Source organism: Procambarus clarkii, chromosome 42 (assembly GCF_040958095.1).
Source record: "Procambarus clarkii isolate CNS0578487 chromosome 42, FALCON_Pclarkii_2.0, whole genome shotgun sequence".
NCBI classification, from domain to species: Eukaryota; Metazoa; Arthropoda; class Malacostraca; order Decapoda; family Cambaridae; genus Procambarus; species Procambarus clarkii.
In genome coordinates this window covers 9391096-9409791 of record NC_091191.1, presented here as the reverse complement: position 1 = coordinate 9409791, position 18696 = coordinate 9391096, and the positions used below count along the sequence as shown (strand labels likewise).

Below are 18696 nucleotides of genomic sequence, written 5' to 3'. Positions count from 1 at the left end.
GCTCTACTATGGTCAAAAATCGTCGTATTAGAAAATGGAGGCGGCTCGCGAAAGTGACGTACTGTCACCTTTTCTGTTTTGGGTCCTCTAGCTTAGTCTGCTAGGCTAGGAGAGGACATTTTTAAATTAACCGTTTTGTTGACGTTTTGAAACCTTAGGAGGACGGGCTAGATGGCTGACGCAATATTTACTGTCGTGCTTGTGCGCACAGCTTCAACAGAGGCACATAATGAGTTCAGGAGCTAAATTCCAAAATCTGTTTAGCTAAATGATGAGCTTTAGTTATATAAATTGTTGACATATAAATAAATCAACAGTATCTTCACAGTTGCCACACAAAAGACGGATGGTTTTCACTGCCGGGTTAAGAGGACGTTGAAGAAAACTTGCACACACACACACAAACAAAAATTACAACGTTCAGAGAACTTGAGCGTGGTTTCTAAGGTAGGCTACAACCTTGGCGCTTTGGTGTATACTACCAACCCTGGATGCCAGCTTTGGTATTTTGCGAGGGGCATTCAGTTCATCTCTCTGATCCTAGCTAAGAAGTCTGGCGGTGTAATTTAAACAAGGATTACCGCGCTTACTGCTTGGTCTCCGAACTATTTTAGCATAAACCTTATTTATGCAAGAGCAGTGCTCGGAATGTGTGTATAGATGGTCGGAATGTGTGTATAGATGGTCGGAATGAGTGTATAGATGCTCGGAATGTGTGTATAGATGCTTGAAATGTGTCTATAGATGCTCCGAATGTGTGTATATTGACCATTTGAGTGGTCAGTAAGGTAAGCTACTCGTAGCCATTACATAATAATTGTACTTTACTACTTTATATTATTACAAAAAATTCTTCCTCCGTGACTATTAAAAACAATCTGCCTGCAATCAATCCCCATAAATGACCCCGAACATCCGAGTAGGTCTGTTATCGTCTGTGCAAAGTCAATTGACATTACAAGTAAGACACCTTTAGAAAGCCTATTGAGGCTACCGAAGCCTAATCCTTAAAAAAATCTAACGCTAGCGATCCAGTGGCTTACAGACCATGGTCACGCTGGTTCAACCAATCTAGCATAAAAAAGGAAAAGCCATTTGACTATGCCAGTTGACGATAGCAGAGTAGCGAGACTAACCAATCTGGCTCTCCAGTAGTCCAGGAATAGGTACCTAATGATCGCTCCGGTAAATAGGTAGCATCACCCATAATGTTAGATTTTTGGAATAAAAGTTACGCTTACCTCTCTCGTCTTGTTGATAGCCACGTTTGCCCCATCTCCGGTCGTTGTGTACAGCAGTAACCAATTTGCTCTATTATTACGACACACTTGTGACTTTGTGACTGTTCTTCAAGTTGTGCTCAAGAGAGAGTATGTCGCGTGAGGTCTTCCTTCCGCCCGCTGCTGGTACCATCCCTCCAGCCAAACACACACACATACACACTTCGATAAATCGTAGTAAATTAATTAACCGTGCGTGTGATGTCTTTATTCAGTAATAATAAATTTTCTTTAAAATATTAGATACAATCACGAAAGTTTCCTAACTAGTTTTATGTCTTATAACATGAGTTTGTTTCCTCATGTAAAAATTCGACACAATTATTGTTTACAAGGAATTTCTACAAGCGATATATGCAGCATTTTTCTCATTCAGAAAGAAGTTTTGCGGTCATAATATTTACCAGTATTTTGTGTGTGACTGACACGGTGTTAATGTGATGACTTGTGTCTGGGTACCGAGGACACCCTGGCCGGTCCAGCATCATCACATCATCATGAGTATGTGTACACCATCCACACCGTCACATACACCACTGGACAATCATCATGTACACTTATCGATCAACACTTGTGCCAGTTGTCACCAGCTGCACCAGTGGGTCCCTTGGTACCCTTGGATTATTGTATTCTTTTTGATCATCGGTTTCCGTCGACTGATTGACTGTATCACTATCATATGTACCTCTGAAGTTCATACCACTGTACCATTGCAAGATCGCTGTAGGGTCGCTACTCTAACAGGTGAATGCTCTCAAGTGGTTAGAATGTTAGGCGAGTCTGTTCTGCGTGTTGGCTGCCTCTTAATAGGTCCAGGCTGAGGACACACACACACACACACACACAAGTTGGTTCTTGTTAGTGCCCTCTTGTGGCGTGAGTCGCATGTGAGAGTATCGGTGCTGCGCGCAGACGTAAGTCTGAAAGCCACCGAGTTCTAGTGCACAAGAGGGCGGCACCAGGTGAGCCCAAGTGAGGAAAAACTTGCATAGTTGTCCTCTGCTGCGATTAAGTTCGAATACGTATGATAATATTCAGTGCCTGTGAGCTAGCAATGCAATTCACAAAATTTCACAAAATCATTAATCAGAACTCTCAGTGTCTGTAATCATCAGTATCAGCACGTCCATAATATTATCATTACTGAGCCGACATTTTTCCATTGCGTTTCAAAAGGCTCGAACGTGGTTCAGAATCATTGCCACGGGCTAATTACACGGGTCCTTACGTTTTCTTCCGTACGCATTATTCGCAACACACAGGCTGAGGGTGTTAGGGTGTGTGAACACAATAGAGAGTGTGTGACAGAGTGCGTAGCGAGCGTGTGTGTGGTCACGTCGGAGCTCTGGGCACGACTGGAGGGTGGCGGGCGGCTGGTGAGTGCCCAGAGCCTCTCTCCCTCTTGTGGGGCACTGCACCACCCGCCAGATTATCAGCTTGTGTCAGCACTTTCTTGGTGTGTGTGTGTGTGTGTGTGTGTGTGTGTGTGTGTGTGTGTGTGTGTGTGTGTGTGTGTGTGTGTGTGTGTGTGTGTGTGTGTGTGTGTGTGTGTGTGAGAACTCGCGCGGGAGTCTTTATTTCGTATTACGTAAACAAGTTTCTAGGTTTTACACGGTCATCTCACCTCTGCACTACCCCCAGCCCCCTCCCCCCCCCCTCTCTCTCTCTCTCTCTCTCTCTCTCTCTCTCTCTCTCTCTCTCTCTCTCTCTCTCTCTCTCTCTCTCTCTCTCTCTCTCTCTCTCTATTCCGTGTCTGCAGCGTTATCCAGAGGGAGGGAAGAATTGTGGCGCTCCCAAATCCCTGCAAACACAGCCTAACTGTCCCTATTTTCCGCGTCTTACAACTTGTAATAAAGTTGTTTACATTTTGTTAAAACGGTTTTTGAATGACGTATTAGCACGCTGTTACAACTGGCTAATATATTGGTTGTTACAACTAGTTAGGAGGTGTTACAACTTAGTTCGAAGGTTATAGCAATGTCGTAATTTCGTCGTGTGTTTGGCGGGATAGACAGTGGTTCGTGTTCCCAGTAGATAACTCCCAGATGCACCCCGCCAGGGTCTTCCCTTATCTGGTTATTTCATAAACCTGCAAGTACTTGTGTACACACACGCACACACACACACACACACACACACACACACACACACACACACACACACACACACACACGCACACACACACACACACACACACACACACACACACACACAAATGTGTGGCCCAAATGAGCCACAGAGATATTAGAAAGAACTTTTTTAGTGTCAGAGTGGTTGACAAATGGAATGCATTAGGAAGTGATGTGGTGGAGGCTGACTCCATACACGGTTTCAAGTGTAGATATGACAGAGCCCGATAGGCTCATGAATCTGTACACCTGTTGATTGACAGTTGAGAGGCGGGACCAAAGAGCCAGAGCTCAACCCCCGCAAACACAACTAGGTGAGTACACACACACACACACACACACACACACACACACACACACACACACACACACACACACACACACACACACACACACACACACACACACACACACTCTCTCTCTACCGGTACGAGAAGAGGACACGGAACGTTGCGTTTTACAAGCAAGAACAAGACCAGGGGCCAGATTCACGAAGCAGTTACGCAAGTACTTACGAAGGAACGTGTACATCTTTCCTCAATCTTTGACGGCTTTGGTTTCATTCATTAAACAATTTGCAACCATGAAAACTTCTCAATCAACGGTTGGTATTGTTATAAACAGCCTCCTGGTGCTTCGGAGCTCATTAACTGTTTATTAATTGTAAACAAAGCCGCCGAAGACTGAGAAAAGATTGTACAGGTTCGTAAGTGCTTGCGTACGTAACTGCTTCGTGAATCTGGCCCCAGACAGGTAGTTACACTGACCAGAACACAAAAGGTGATGGGGACCGTAGTGGGACACAGTGACCTCAGCAACTCCACCTCAATATACCGTCTAACCGAGAAAGTAACATCACTGATGAAGTTGGTATTTGTTAGCATAAACATCATCATTCCATATTGTTACAGTTAGCTTAACCTAGTTAGCTTATTAGAGCCACAATACATATGTGATCCTGTACCCAACAGCCTTCCAGGTGGATACAGGTTACGGTGGCACGTAATGGGTTCAGGAGCTGAATAAACTTTGTTCAGCTATAAGTTACAATATTGATGAACTAGTTACAGTAGTGGTGGACTAGTTGCATAAATTGTTAACATATCTAGTTATACAATAGCTCAGGCACTAACACTCGTACTCGTTAGTTAAGCAAGTTAGTGATTATTAAGGCAGTAAGTTACTGTCCTGCCGTCCAGCAAGAGGCAGTAAGTTACTGTACTCCCGTCCAGCAAGAGGCAGTAAGTTACTGTCCTGCTGTCCAGTAAGAGGCAGTAAGTTACTGTACTCCCGTCCAGCAAGAGGCAGTAAGTTACTGTACTCCCGTCCAGCAAGAGGCAGTAAGTCACTGTCCTGCCGTCTAGCAAGAGGCAGTAAGTCACTGTCCACCCGTCCAGCAAGAGGCAGTAAGTCACTGTCCTCCCGTCCAGTGCGAGGCAGTGAAGCACCGTCCACCCTTCCAGCGCCCCACATGCTAATTACCATCCGGATACGGTCCGTGCTCCCGGCCACCTCTTGGGGAACAAGACTTAACAAAAAATATCTTGTTTACAAGTGGCCGCTGGAGGAATCGGGTCTCACATTCGCGAAATGAAACATCAATTAAATGATAATATTTAGTGTCAAATATAGCTTAACAAGACATTCTTATCACGGAGGTTAGTGCTCTAAGTCTAATGGTGTGATTAAGGGAGGGTAGTGCAGATGAACAAAGCCGGAGGCTGGCTAGTTGGCTGGTGGTGATGGTGGTGGTGGTGGCGGCCACACCACCACCACACACAAACATTGACGTGTACAACACTCAAGGTAAACTATTTTTAGCAGTGTTCCAGCGGCTCTTAAGCAGGCACCGCTCTGCATTCAGTAAACTGTGTTTATCAGGTAATGGCTGCTGTGTGTTCTCAAGGTGGGCTGTCTCTATCTCTGTATCTGTCTGTTAGTCTCTGGGTTTTGGTCTCTCTCAGAGAGAGAGATGAATTGTGTTGACGATCCATCATTGCTGTAATAAATCTTAGCAACTGGAGAGACCTACAGAAAATTGGCCAGCATTTTGTAACTACAGTACCTTCAGGTGTCTGTAATAATAAGACCGGTCTACCTGTAGTGCATTCATTGCCAAGTACAGTATGACTCCCCGTGGCAGGTGTGACTCTCCGTGGCAGGTGTATGACTCCCCGTGGCAGGTGTGTGACTCCCCGTGGCAGGTGTATGACTCCCAGTGGCAGGTGTGTGATTCCCCGTGGCAGGTGTGTGACTCTCCGTGGCAGGTGTATGACTCCCCGTGGCAGGTGTGTGACTCTCCGTGGCAGGTGTATGACCCCGTGATAGGTGTATGCCTCTCCGTGGCAGGTGTAAGACTCCCCGTGGCAGGTGTATGCCTCCCCTTGACAGGTGTAAGACTCCCCGTGGCAGGTGTAGAGTGGCAGCAAGGAGCAGCAGGCGAGAGGCGTGACGTCTGATATCCTTGAGTCTTGACTGCCACAACGGTGTAGCCACGGGAGCCACCAGACTGAACTGGATAACACAAATGCGCCCGATGGGCTGTTTATTGGTGCGCGACGCGCCGAGGCTAAATTTAGTCAGGTCTATTCTTTAACGCTCAATGGTCTGAAGTTTGGTTGCAATGTATGCAGTGAAGTTGAGATGACTGGGTAGTTATTGCAGTTGATACTAAAGGTCCATTCAAAGAGTGTCGAGTGACCAACCATTTGGGCGAGAGCATAAAAGTGTGTTGTTTAGTGTTGAGAACTGGCCGATGGGTTGAGTTTCCCTGGAGTAGGTGACGCCTAGCCTCGCGTACAAGCCAGAGGACGCAGCCTAGGGTGATGGTGTAATAGGTGTAATTTCCCTAGGCATACACCTGCCTAGGGAAATATTTCCCCTTGTCGGGGGAGGAAATCTGTAATTAAGCTGTTATCGAGGTCCACTCCCACTTTACCATTGCCAATTATACAATACCAACAGCTGACTTTACAGGCACTTTATGACCTAATGCTAGTCACACAGGAACCTAAGGTACTTATTTAATAAACAATAATAAAATAAGCGCCATTTCGTACGGATTTCGACCAAGTCTTGGGCAGTGGGTTCCCAGGAGCCTTTGACACACCACTGTTGTGGAATGTTAAGAAGAGACTTAAGTCTTCTCTTAACATATACCTGTGCTCAATTTTTTTGTTTCCCTAAATGCAATTTATTGACATTTCTTTTATGAATAAGTGTATGTGGTGGATTTAAAGCCTGATACGGGGATTTTACGGTACTACAATGTCAATTGTTTACCAGTACACCTCTTGATTGTTGACGCTAAGGCTGCACCTCTGACTGTTGACAGGCTGCACCTCTGACTGTTGACAGGCTGCACCTCTGACTGTTGACAGGCTGCACCTCTGACTGTTGACAGGCTGCACCTCTGACTGTTGACAGGCTGCACCTCTGACTGTTGACAGGCTGCACCTCTGACTGTTGACAGGCTGCACCTCTGACTGTTGACAGGCTGCACCTCAGACTATCAACGGTCGAGCGACATGCCGACGGCAGGAAACGACCTTGAACAATATCCGGACTGTAAACACAAAGTCATTTGCTTTCTGTCCCTGTTCCTTACGAGGCTGACAGAACCACTGGGACCTGGGGGTGGGGGGCGCAGAATCACTGGGACGGGGGGGGGGGGGCGACAAACACTGGGACTTGGGGGGGGGACGACAAAAACTGGGACTGGGAGGGACAGATAGGTAAGAACAACTAGCTCAGCAGCTCAGAATGAACTTCCAGCTACTTACAATAAACTTTGCTACTTGGAACTTTGTTCCAGGTAGCATATCTTTAACAACAACAACATGACGAACCACTCCAATTAAAGTTGTTCACCGTGAGTGTGAACCAGACGATGTTGTTGTTGTTGTTGTTAAAGATTCGCTACCTGGAACAAAGTTCCAAGTAGCACGGGCTATGGTGAGCCCGTAGTGCTTTTTTTTTTTTAACCAGACGAGCTGCCCTGAGCCACTCGGCAAGTTCAACAGATTGATTGATGATTTATTGATGAAGATTAAGCCACCCCAAGAGGTGACACGGGCATTAATAACCCGTAACCTGTTCAACAGATAAACGTCATGGGCTTCTGTCGTATCTGTGTACGAATTATGTTGGATACAGAAAATTCTATGTCAATTTTTATTTTAAGGCATTTTTTTTGTTAATACAAAATGTTTTGTTTTTTTGTTAATTTTTTGTTGTTAATTTGTTTTTTTGTTAATAAGCTACATCTCTGTAATTGTATGCAATGTTATTTAATTTTTATTTTAGGTTTAAATTTAGAATTTAATCTAGTTTTTTTTTGTAGGGATATTCCTGCGCGGGCCCTAAGCCTCTGGCTGGCCCACTAAGTGTTGCTTGTTTCTGTTTTACTTGGGCGGAGTATGAGTATTTATGCCTCGTATGGTCGCTTCAGTAAGATTTTGTCCCATGTGTTTAACAACTTTTGCTCTGTTGAATCTAAGTTGAAATCTTAATGGGTTTGTAACTGTGCACTGTGTTAGATAATGTTCCAGTGGTCTGTCGAGCATTTCTCTAGTGTTGGCAAGGTGGTGGTGGTAATGGTGATGGTGGTGTTAGTGGTGGTGGTGGTGGTGGTGGTGGAGGTGGTGGTGGTGGTGGTGGTGGTGGAGGTGGTGGAGGTGGAGGTGGTGGTGGTGGTGGTGGTGGTGGTGGTGGTGGTGGTGGAGGTGGTGGAGGTGGTGGAGGTGGTGGAGGTGGTGGTGGTGGTGGTGGTGGTGGAGGCCGTGACCTTGCGCCAACAAGTGCCGGTGCACGACTGGATGCCCCGGATGTCGTCCCCCGCAGCAGCACAATGTCCCGGCCCTCGTGACATAATGACGGGGGGGGGGGGGGACAGTGGCTTTACGGGGTAAGAGGAGGAGCCTGACACTGAGATTTTTTTTTTTTTGGGGGGGGGGGGAGGGGAGAATGGTCCAGCGCGGGCCCTAAGCCTCTGGCTGGCCCACTGGGCGGGTCCTAAGTCTCTGGCTGGCCCACTGGGCGGGCCCTAAGTCTCTGGCTGGCCCACTGGGCGGGCCCTAAGCCTCTGGCTGGCCCACTGGGCGGGTCCTAAGTCTCTGGCTGGCCCACTGGGGGGGCCCTAAGTCTCTGGCTGGCCCACTGGGCGGGTCCTAAGCCTCTGGCTGGCCCACTAAGTGTTACTTGTGTCATGTTTCTGCCTTACATGAGGCTAATGTAAGTATTTTTTAACAATATGTAAAATATTGCACGTGCATATATGAGTATTTACGTGCAATATGAGTATTTACGACTCGTATGGTCGCTTCAGTAAGACTATGCCCAATGTGTTTAAAAACTTCTACTCTGTTGAATCTAAGTTGAAATCTTATTTGTGTTGTAACTGTACACTGTGTTAGGTAATGTTTCAGTGGTGCGTCGGGCTTGAGAGATGGTCACCAGGCCCGCAGGCGAAGGTTTGATGAGCAACAAAGAGAGAAATAAACCGCCGTGAGACCTTGAAGGGCGTAGTTGTGGAGGCGTACTCCCTTTGTGTAGCTTCCGGGAATCAATGGCCCCCGGGCCCGGTCTCCGACCAGGCGTTCCGGTTGCGTAGATGTGAACTTGCGGGTGTAGAGGCGAGGCAGAGAGGCAGGCACGGGAGGGAGGACATGAGAGGCAACAATGCAGGAGGCATCATTATTACGGACCTCAAGGTTATACCGGCCTCCGGGGGCCGCCTAGTGGCTCAAGGTCCCGCCGGACGCCCAGACCTCCAAGTCCAACACACCTCCAACCCTCTCCACGGAGGACACTACACAATGTATATACGTCCTACCTACGACGGTGCACGACTGGATGCCCCGGATGTCGTCCGCCGCAGCAGCACAATGTCCCGGCCATACGCAGCAGTCGTATGGCCACGTTTGTGGTAGGAACAAAAACATCTCGTCACCTGTGGTTCACGGTCTGTGGTACAGGGGCCTCGTAGCCTGGTGGATAGCGCGCAGGACTCGTAATTCTGTGGCGCGGGTTCGATTCCCGCACGAGGCAGAAACAAATGGGCAAAGTTTCTTTCACCCTGAATGCCCCTGTTACCTAGCAGTAAATAGGTACCTGGGAGTTAGTCAGCTGTCACGGGCTGCTTCCTGGGGGTGGAGGCCTGGTCGAGGACCGGGCCGCGGGGACACTAAAGCCCCGAAATCATCTCAAGATAACCTCAAGATAACGGTCGACATTCAGCTCCTGGACCCCCGCTTTCGCAGGTGTCAGATGTCTAATGTAATGCTTCCACCGACCCCCTCTTGTTTCTTATACTTTTTGCTGAAGTCTATGTGTACGTATATGTATGAAGTCAACCTCAACAACTTCCTCTCGATAACTTATTTCACTCGTATAAACTACGGCTCTTGGGTCCCGACTTTTAACGTATAGGTTCCAGAACATACTGTTTAAGCCAGGGGAAGCCCTCTGGAAACACGAACCGAAACTGTCTCTACTTTCCGCTTGTTACAACTTGTAATAAAGTTGTTACATCTTGGCTTAACGTGTTTATGACGTATTAGAACGTTGTTACAACTTGCTATATTGGTTGTTATAACTGGTTAGGAGGTGTTAAAACTTGTTCGAACGTTGTACCAACGTTGTAGTTTCGGTGTGTGTTTGGTGGGTATAACTGGCTTGATATTGTGTGCACAAGTACAAGGCCGGGGTCGACTCTACACATATGATGTAGGTCACTGTGTCTGTATGTGCAAGTGTGTGTGTGTGTGTGTGTGTGTGTGTGTGTGTGTGTGTCCCAGCGATCATGATCGGGAACGTTGGTATGACTGCTGTGGGAAAATGATGGAACAAGCTTGTGCTTTCAGGCGCTTGCTTGTAAGTTTAGTGTTAACCATTTCGTGTTGCGCTGCAACTCTGTTCAGCTTTACGAAACAAAGTTTGATCGAGGTCACTTTTGGATTGGGATGCTAATTTTTGGGTCATGGGAACAAATGCTAGCGCAGCGTGGGTATGTGGATACCACAGATATCCACAGATACTAGGTATGTGGATACCACAGATATCCACAGATACTAGGTATGTGGATACCACAGATACCCACAGATACTGGGTGTGTGGACACCACAGATACCCACAGATACTGGGTATGTGGATACCACAGATACCCACAGATACTGGGTATGTGGATACCACAGATATCCACAGATACTACCTATGTGGACACCACAGATACTGGGTATGTGGACACCACAGATACTGGGTATCTGGATACCACAGATACCCACAGATACTAGGTATGTGGATACCACAGATACCCACAGATACTGGGTATGTGGATACCACAGATACCCACAGATACTGGGTATGTGGATACCACAGATGTAATGTATTGTGTAGACAAATGATTACTCTGTATTTACTATTTGTGCCTGCAGAATCGAGCTATTAGCTCTTGGACCCCGCCTTTCTAACCAGTCTATTTTTCCTCTATTATATCTACTACATATATATCTCTCTCTAACACACGCACACATCCCCAGGAGGCAACCCATAGCAGCTGTCTAACTCCCAGGTACCCGTTTACTGCTAGGCAACAGGGGCATCAGAGTGAAAGAAACTTTGCTTATTTGTTTCTGGCTGGTCCGGGAATCGAACCCGGGCCACAGAATTACGAGTCCTGCGCGCTGTCCGCCGAACGACCAGATCCCCCCTGTGTGTGTGTGTGTGTGTGTGTGTGTGTGTGTGTGTGTGTGTGTGTGTGTGTGTGTGTGTGTGTGTGTGTGTGTGTGTGTGTGCTCATCTAATTGTACTTGCTGGGGGTTGAGCTTCAGTTCTTTGGTCCCGCAACTCTCAACCGTCAATTAACAGATGTACAGGTTCCTGAGTCTATTGGGCTCTCTCATAACTACATTTGAAATTGTAGTTATGGTGGCGTCTGCCTCCACCACATCACCTTGGGCTTATTCACCAACCTAGCAACAGTCTTGTTGACCAACCTAGCAACAGTTGTTGACCAACCTAGCAACAGTCTTGTTGACCAACCTAGCAACAGTCTTGTTGACCAGCCTAGCAACAGTCTTGTTGACCAGCCTAGCAACAGTCTTGTTGACCAACCTAGCAACAGTCTTGTTGACCAGCCTAGCAACAGTTGTTGACCAACCTAGCAACAGTCTTGTTGACCAACCTAGCAACAGTCTTGTTGACCAACCTAGCAACAGTCTTGTTGACCAGCCTAGCAACAGTCTTGTTGACCAGCCTAGCAACAGTCTTGTTGACCAACCTAGCAACAGTCTTGTTGACCAGCCTAGCAACAGTCTTGTTGACCAGCCTAGCAGCAGTCTTGTTGACCAACCTAGCAACAGTCTTGTTGACCAGCCTAGCAACAGTCTTGTTGACCAGCCTAGCAACAGTCTTGTTGACTAACCTAGCAACAGTCTTGTTGACCAACCTAGCAACAGTCTTGTTGACCAGCCTAGCAACAGTCTTGTTGACCAACCTAGCAACAGTTTTGTTGACCAGACCATCAACCAGCAGGCCTGGTCAGAGACCGAGCTGCGGAGACGTCGATCATCAAAAGCAACACCGGATTTTGAGGATCAAAGAATAAGGTTGCATATGCTGTTGATGATATCCTCTTGATGTGAGCTACAGGGGATATTTCCGACTTGGGGTGTCACCCGCCTCCCAGATCTTTATCTCTTCCTGATTTCTGAAGAATTTTATCTCCCACGTGGCACCTTGTATATGGCCTCCTGCTCCCTGCACCCATTTTCCTTAACTGACACTTGCTTGAGTTAAACTCTAGTAGCCATATGTTAGACCATTCCTTCAGTTTGGCCAGGTCATCTTCTAGTCTCTTGCTGTTCTTCTCTGTTAATCCTTCTCATAATTCTAGCACCGTTATCAAACACTGAGAGAAATTGGTCGATTCTTTCTGGAAAATCATTAACGTAAGAAACAGATTAAGTCTGAGTACAGAACCCTGTTACGTGGGACTCCGCTGGTGACATGACATGTCAGGTCTCACCTCTCACAGTAACTCTCTGTTTCCTGTTGCTTTGGTACTCCATTATCCTCTGGAGCACCTTACCTGTTACTCTTGCCTGTTTCTCCAACTTATGCACCAGCCTCTTGTGTGTGTGTGTGTGTGTGTGTGTGTGTGTGTGTGTGTGTGTGTGTGTGTGTGTGTGTGTGTGTGTGTGTGTGTGTGTGTGTGTGTGTGTGTGTGTGTGAAAGAAAGCTCGGGAGGAGGGGGGAAGGGAGAGCAATCATAGCAGAATGTAGCACAGGTGGTACAGGTGCACAGGTGTGTCCTCTACCGACCTCACTTGCTGCACCCCTGTCACCACCATCACCACTATCACCTCCATCACCATCCCTCCGTATCATCACAAACACACACAATCACCCCTCGCACCACCCCTCCCCTCCATCACCCAGCCTGCCTGCCTGCCTGCCTGCCCCTGTAAGAGGCGGCGACACAGTTACATGACGATTGAAATTCCAGCCACAGGTGTTACTCCACACGTCAATGCCTTCCTAGAATTCATCCCTCTGCTGGTATATTAACCAATCTTAACCGGAAGAATTCCTATCCGAGCTTCACCTACGACACATTCCTTTTGGGACATCACCCGGACACATGCCTCTAGAGAGACATCACCTAGATACATACCTCTAGATGTACCTCGAGAGCTTTCGGAGAGACAACAATTCCTCTCCAGTATCCATGTAGGAAGCAACATGGCGAGAGACACAGAATGTCGGCGAAATCGATGTCTCAAGACATAACAACAACTTGTAAACACCAAAATCTGTTTTGGGTTTCCTATCGTCCCACGAGTACAAAAATCTTTGGCCATTTCATCTTTAAAACAGGAAGGAGGAGGAAGAGGAGGTGTTGGTTAACACGCGACCAGGCTCCCTGTGACCTGGTCCCCTCTTGCAGGAGGCGGCGGTGTGTACACGGGGGAGGTGTCGAAGCTATGCGAGGAGGCCGTCTCTGGAAGCGGACGCTGATGGCTCCGATATGATGTATTGTGGTGAATGTGGCGTCTTCAGTGATTGGGTAGCGGGCGAGGGACTCATGCCACACCTCCTGTTCCTTCTTCTTCGCCACGCCACACCGTCACACTACCACATTGCCACATCACTACTTCACCCGTCACCCGAACCCTAACCAATATCCCACATCCGTCAACCAAACACCAACCTCCTCACACACACACACACAAGGGGACACAGGTGGAAACTGAGTGCCCAAATGAGCCACAGAGATATTAGAAAGAACTTTTTTAGTGTCAGAGTGGTGGACAAATGGAATGCATTAGGGGGTGATGTGGTGGAGGCTGACTCCATACACAGTTTCAAGTGTAGATATGACAGAGCCCGATAGGCTCAGGAACCTGTACACCTGTTGATTGACGGTTGAGAGGCGGGATCAAAGAGCCAGAGCTCAACCCCCGCAAACACAACTAGGTGAGTACACACACACACACACACACACACACACACACACACACACACACACACACACACACACACACACACATGATGTGGTGGAGGCTGACTCCATTCACAGTTTCAAATGTAGATATGATATAGCCCAATAGGCTCAGGAATCTGTACATCAGTTGATTGACGGTTGAGAGGCGGGACCAAAGAGCCAGAGCTCAACCCCCGCAAGCACAATTAGGTGAGTACAATTAGGTGAGTACACACACCAAGCCTGGGTGTTACCTTCAGCCGTGTTTTCCATCACTTCACCTCTGGGTTACATGAGCAACATTGAGAGGAGCGCAGTGTGTGTTTGTGTGTCAGGGCCGTCACAGGAAACACACTCACCTTTGTTTACCTGGTCGAGCTCTAGTGTTGCCTTGATGAGAGCTGCAACACAAACCTATCAGCACGGCCCTTGTGTTGTCCATCATTTCTTGTAGAGTCATCCCTCGGAGCTCTGGTTCACGGGACACCCATCAATCTCAAATTCCCCCTCACAGAAAAATGTAATCCTATTTCCATACGATATTCGAATCCTAATACACAGTGATCAGTCATTGGCAGTCGGATCTCAAGCATAAGTTCTAAGGGTTCGATTCACGCCATAACAGGAAAGTTTGACCAATTTTGTTTATCTACAAGACTGAAGTACAGCAAAATACAGTAGTAACGTAGGTCACATAGTTGACCTCTTTAGTATGTGACACTTTCAGAGTGAATATCAGAGTGAAATCTGGATGGTTCATCATTACTCCTCGTCCTTGTGGGGTCACTGACATGAAAGAAACATGTCTGCATGAAACATGAAAGAAAGTGACATGGAAACAATGTTTCTCGCTGTTTTCATGAATTTAGCTCTTTGCATACCCGTACCCGGAGGAGGAGGGAGGGGAGGTAGAGTTTTCTCTGTTATCCCAATCTAACTTAAAATGGTTGAAGTCTACCATGATTAAGACCCATTTCTGAGCATAGATGTAGTAAGTCTTTAGTAACAGCCACACTCTGCTGCTTTGTCAACATACTCTTGCCTCTCGTGTTGTGGAGGGTTGTATATCACTGTGTGTTGTGTGTTTGTTGTGTGTGTGTGCACATGTGTTGCATGTGCGTGTGAGCACATGTGTTGCATGTGTGTGTGCACATGTGTTCACTTATGTATGCCTGCAGGATCGAACTGTTAGCTCTTGGACCCCATCTTTATAACCGTTGGTTGTCTAATGCACTAATTTCAGACCTATTTTTTTCTATCATATCTACTATACTGTATATTTCTCGCAATTCCCCCACACACATCCCCAGGATGTAGCCCACAACAGCTAACTCCCAGGTAACTATTTACTGCTAGGTGAACAGGCGCATCAGGGTGAAAGAAACTCTCCCATTCCCTGTATGTGTGTGTGTGCTCACCTATTTGTGCCTACAGGATCGAGCTCTATCTCTTGGACCCCGCTTTTCTTGCCGCCGGTTGTCTAATGCAATATGACTCCTTACATATTTCCCTATCATGAACAAATCCACAAGGGCCGTGACGAGGATTCGAACCTGCGTCCAGGAACATCTGCTTTTTCATCTTTTTCCTATCGTATCTGCTTTTAATGTTATGAAAGGACTTTGCCTCTACAACCTACTCCTTTAGGTGTTTTCACTTATCCTTTACTCTTGTTCTAAAAGAAAACTTCTTAACAGCTCTTTGACACATCAGAGTCTCAAGCTTTCATCCATGTCCTCTTGTTCTGTTGGTATGAATTGTAAACACTTCGTCTTTTTCCACTCTGTCAATCCCCCCCTAAGTATTTTATACATCTGTAACATTTCTCGACCCCTCTCCTCCTTTCTAGCATCGTCAGGTTTAGTTCCTTCAGTCTCTCTTCATACCTCATCCCTCAATATGAGCGTGCCAATATTCGTGTCAAGGCAGGTATACAAGCACGATTTGTCTCCCATATTTACAATGGCGTGAGAAGCAGCCGAAGCATTGCACATTTACTATCGTGGAAAATAGGGGGAGTCATAACCCAGTTTTGTTTCTGCCTCTGTAACACATCTGACCTGACCTTACTTGACCTAACCTAACCTGACCTAACCTGACTTAACATGACTTAATCTGACCTAACATGACCTGACTTAACATGACTTAATTAATCTGACCTAGCATAACCTGACTTAACCTTACCTACTCAAACCTGACCTGACTTAACATGACTTAATCTGACCTAACATGACCTGACATAACCTTACCTACTCAGACCTGACCTGACTTAACATGGCCTGGCCTAAGATGACCTGACTTAACCTGACACGACTTAACCTGACCTAAACTAACCTAATCTGACGTGACTTTACCTGACATAACCTGATAGCTAACCTAACCTGACTTAATTTAACCAAACCTGGCTTAACCTAACCTAACCTAAACTAACCAAACCTTTGATGTATCTTAACCAAACCTTGCGAGAATGAGAGATAAAATGTTGTGTTTTATATATGGTGTCCACAAGGTGTATAGGCGTCATAATGCGGGTCTTAGATCCTACTAACCGGCCGAGAAAGTGTCCTCAGCCTTCAAGTCACACTTAGGGAGTGTTGTGACTTGAAGGCGCTGAGGAAGCGTGCGCGCAGCTGCCACTATTCCCCATCAACCTCAGATCTTCGTTAATTGCTCGGAAAATACGCTGAGGAAAATATCGACAGAGGCGATGCCGTCATCAAGAAAGAGGGATAAAGAACCACGAAAAATAAGAAGTAGAAGAAAGGGAAGGAAAAGGAGAAACAGTACCTGAGAGAATGGAGGAATTGATTGAAAGTGAAATCAATGAATGGTCGATTTATATTCATCCTGATACTGCTGTTAATAATGATAATAATGTAAATAATAATAAGAGTAAATAAGGAAGCACGAGAGAGGAATAAGGAGAGAGATCCTTGCAAGGACGAGGACCGTCACGTCTTGAGAAGGTGACAAAAGACTAGAAAGTGAGCAGCCGCCGCGGGGCTGATGGCCCAGACCAGGAATATGGAGGCGGCCTCCCAGACCTGGTCGATAGATACTCCAGTCACGGCCGCGGAGGAGGAGGTCTAGGGGAGGAGCCTGGGGAGAGACCTGGGGAGAGACCTGGGGGAGAGACCTGGGGGGAGACCTGGGAAGAAAAGCCTAGGTCACAGAGCTGTCAGTCTCACACTAACAATAATAATGATATAGTTACTACTCTGTATAACACTTTGCAAGTAAACCAGAGTGACACCAAAGTTTCCTCAAGCATCTCCGTCTCCCCCATACCTGGTTGATGGGGTTCTGGGTTTCTTCTACTTCCCATGCCCGGCCTAAGGCCTGACTTGTGAGAGTTTAGTCCATCAGGCTGTTGCTTGGAGCGGCCCGCAGGCCCACATACCCACCACAGCCCGGTTAGCCCGGCACTCCTTGGAAAAAACAATCTAGTTTCCTTTTAAGGATGTCCACGGAAACCTGTACATCTTTCCTCAATCATCGCGGCTTTGTTTACACTTATTAAACAGTCTATGAGCACCGGAACACAACGAGGCTGTTTATAATAATAATAATAACCTTGGAGTGTTGACCTCCGAAGCCTGTAGACTGTTTAATAAATGTGAACAATGCCGCCGTGAACAAAGATGTACAGGTTCCGTAGGTAGAAGAGCAAATGTGAGCGAGGAATCCCCGGCCCCGAGAGGCCCATAGTGTTCTTTAAGAATGTATGTAGACAGGTGATTGGTTGTGTTCGTGACCACAGGTGTGTCCTCTATAGGGGTGTGGCCCTCTGTCCACAGCTGTGTGGCCCTCTACCACAGGTGTGTGGCCCTCTGTCCACAGCTGTGTGGCCCTCTACCACAGGTGTGTGGCCCTCTTCATAGGTGTGTGGCCCTCTGTCTTCAGGTGTGTGGCCCTTTGTCCACAGCTGTCTGGCCTTCTGTCCACAGGTGTGTGGCCCTCTTCATAGGTGCGTGGCCCTCTGTCTTCAGGTGTGTGGCCCTCTGTCCACAGCTGTGTGGCCCTCTACCACAGGTGTGTGGCCCTCTTCATAGGTGTGTGGCCCTCTGTCTTCAGGTGTGTGGCCCTCTGTCCACAGCTGTGTGTACCCTCATCGACAGGTATGTGTGACCCACTTTAGAGGTGTATGGTCCAATCCACAGGTGTGTGGCTTTGTGCTGTCGCGTGGATTGAACACATATGGCCCCCGCCATTGGCACTGGATAGGTCCGGAGCCGACACCTCCCCCCCCCTCTCCCACCCCAAAGGACGCCTCCTCCCCTGGCCAGGACGCTGCCATTCTTGTTGCTACGCCGTCCCACGCCGTCCGACGCCTCCTCGTACGTCCCCATGGCCCCAGTGACCTCTGGCAAAACCTTCATATGGCCCCGGGGCCATATTATTACAAGAAAAAGCCCTGGATACGAGGTTGCCATATTCACCTCACAGCCCTGCTGGATTTTCTCATTGATATCTATCGCGTTATATCGCGATATATCTATCGCGATTTCTGTGTGTTCCCATATTATTATAGTCCACGAGGCCACCATAACGTTTCATACGTTCTCATTGCACCAGTCAGCCCCGACGGTCTCAATATAAAAGCAAGTTGTTTCAAGCGCGGGTTGGACATGTATATGAGTGGGATTGGGGGGTTATAGATAGGAGCTGCCTCGTATGGGCCAATAGGCCTTCTGCAGTTACCTTTGTTCTTATGTTCTTAAGATGCAATATCTTTCAAGGTGCCAAACAATGCACATGCAACAATGCTTTATCAGAGATCATATAAAACAAAAAGGTTCAGCTG

General features: G+C 47.3%; 2 protein-coding genes across 9 annotated transcripts in view; one reads left to right on the top strand and one right to left on the bottom strand.

Moving 5' to 3' along the window:
- The window catches only part of LOC123770280 (uncharacterized), a 92551-nt gene that overhangs the window by 4312 nt on the left and 69543 nt on the right, over positions 1–18696 (top strand). The window lies entirely within an intron of this gene.
- Positions 1–18696, bottom strand: part of LOC123770276 (mitogen-activated protein kinase kinase kinase 13) — a 116166-nt gene that overhangs the window by 36590 nt on the left and 60880 nt on the right. Inside the window, exon 1 of one of the 8 annotated variants that reach the window (XM_069339877.1) lies at positions 1242–2669. The exons of the other annotated variants lie outside the window; for them this stretch is intronic. Within the exon in view, the coding sequence (XP_069195978.1) occupies positions 1242–1276 (35 nt within the window). The 5' untranslated portion in view covers positions 1277–2669. Of the gene's footprint in view, positions 1–1241; positions 2670–18696 lie in introns of those variants that run through there. 8 annotated transcript variants of the gene reach the window in all.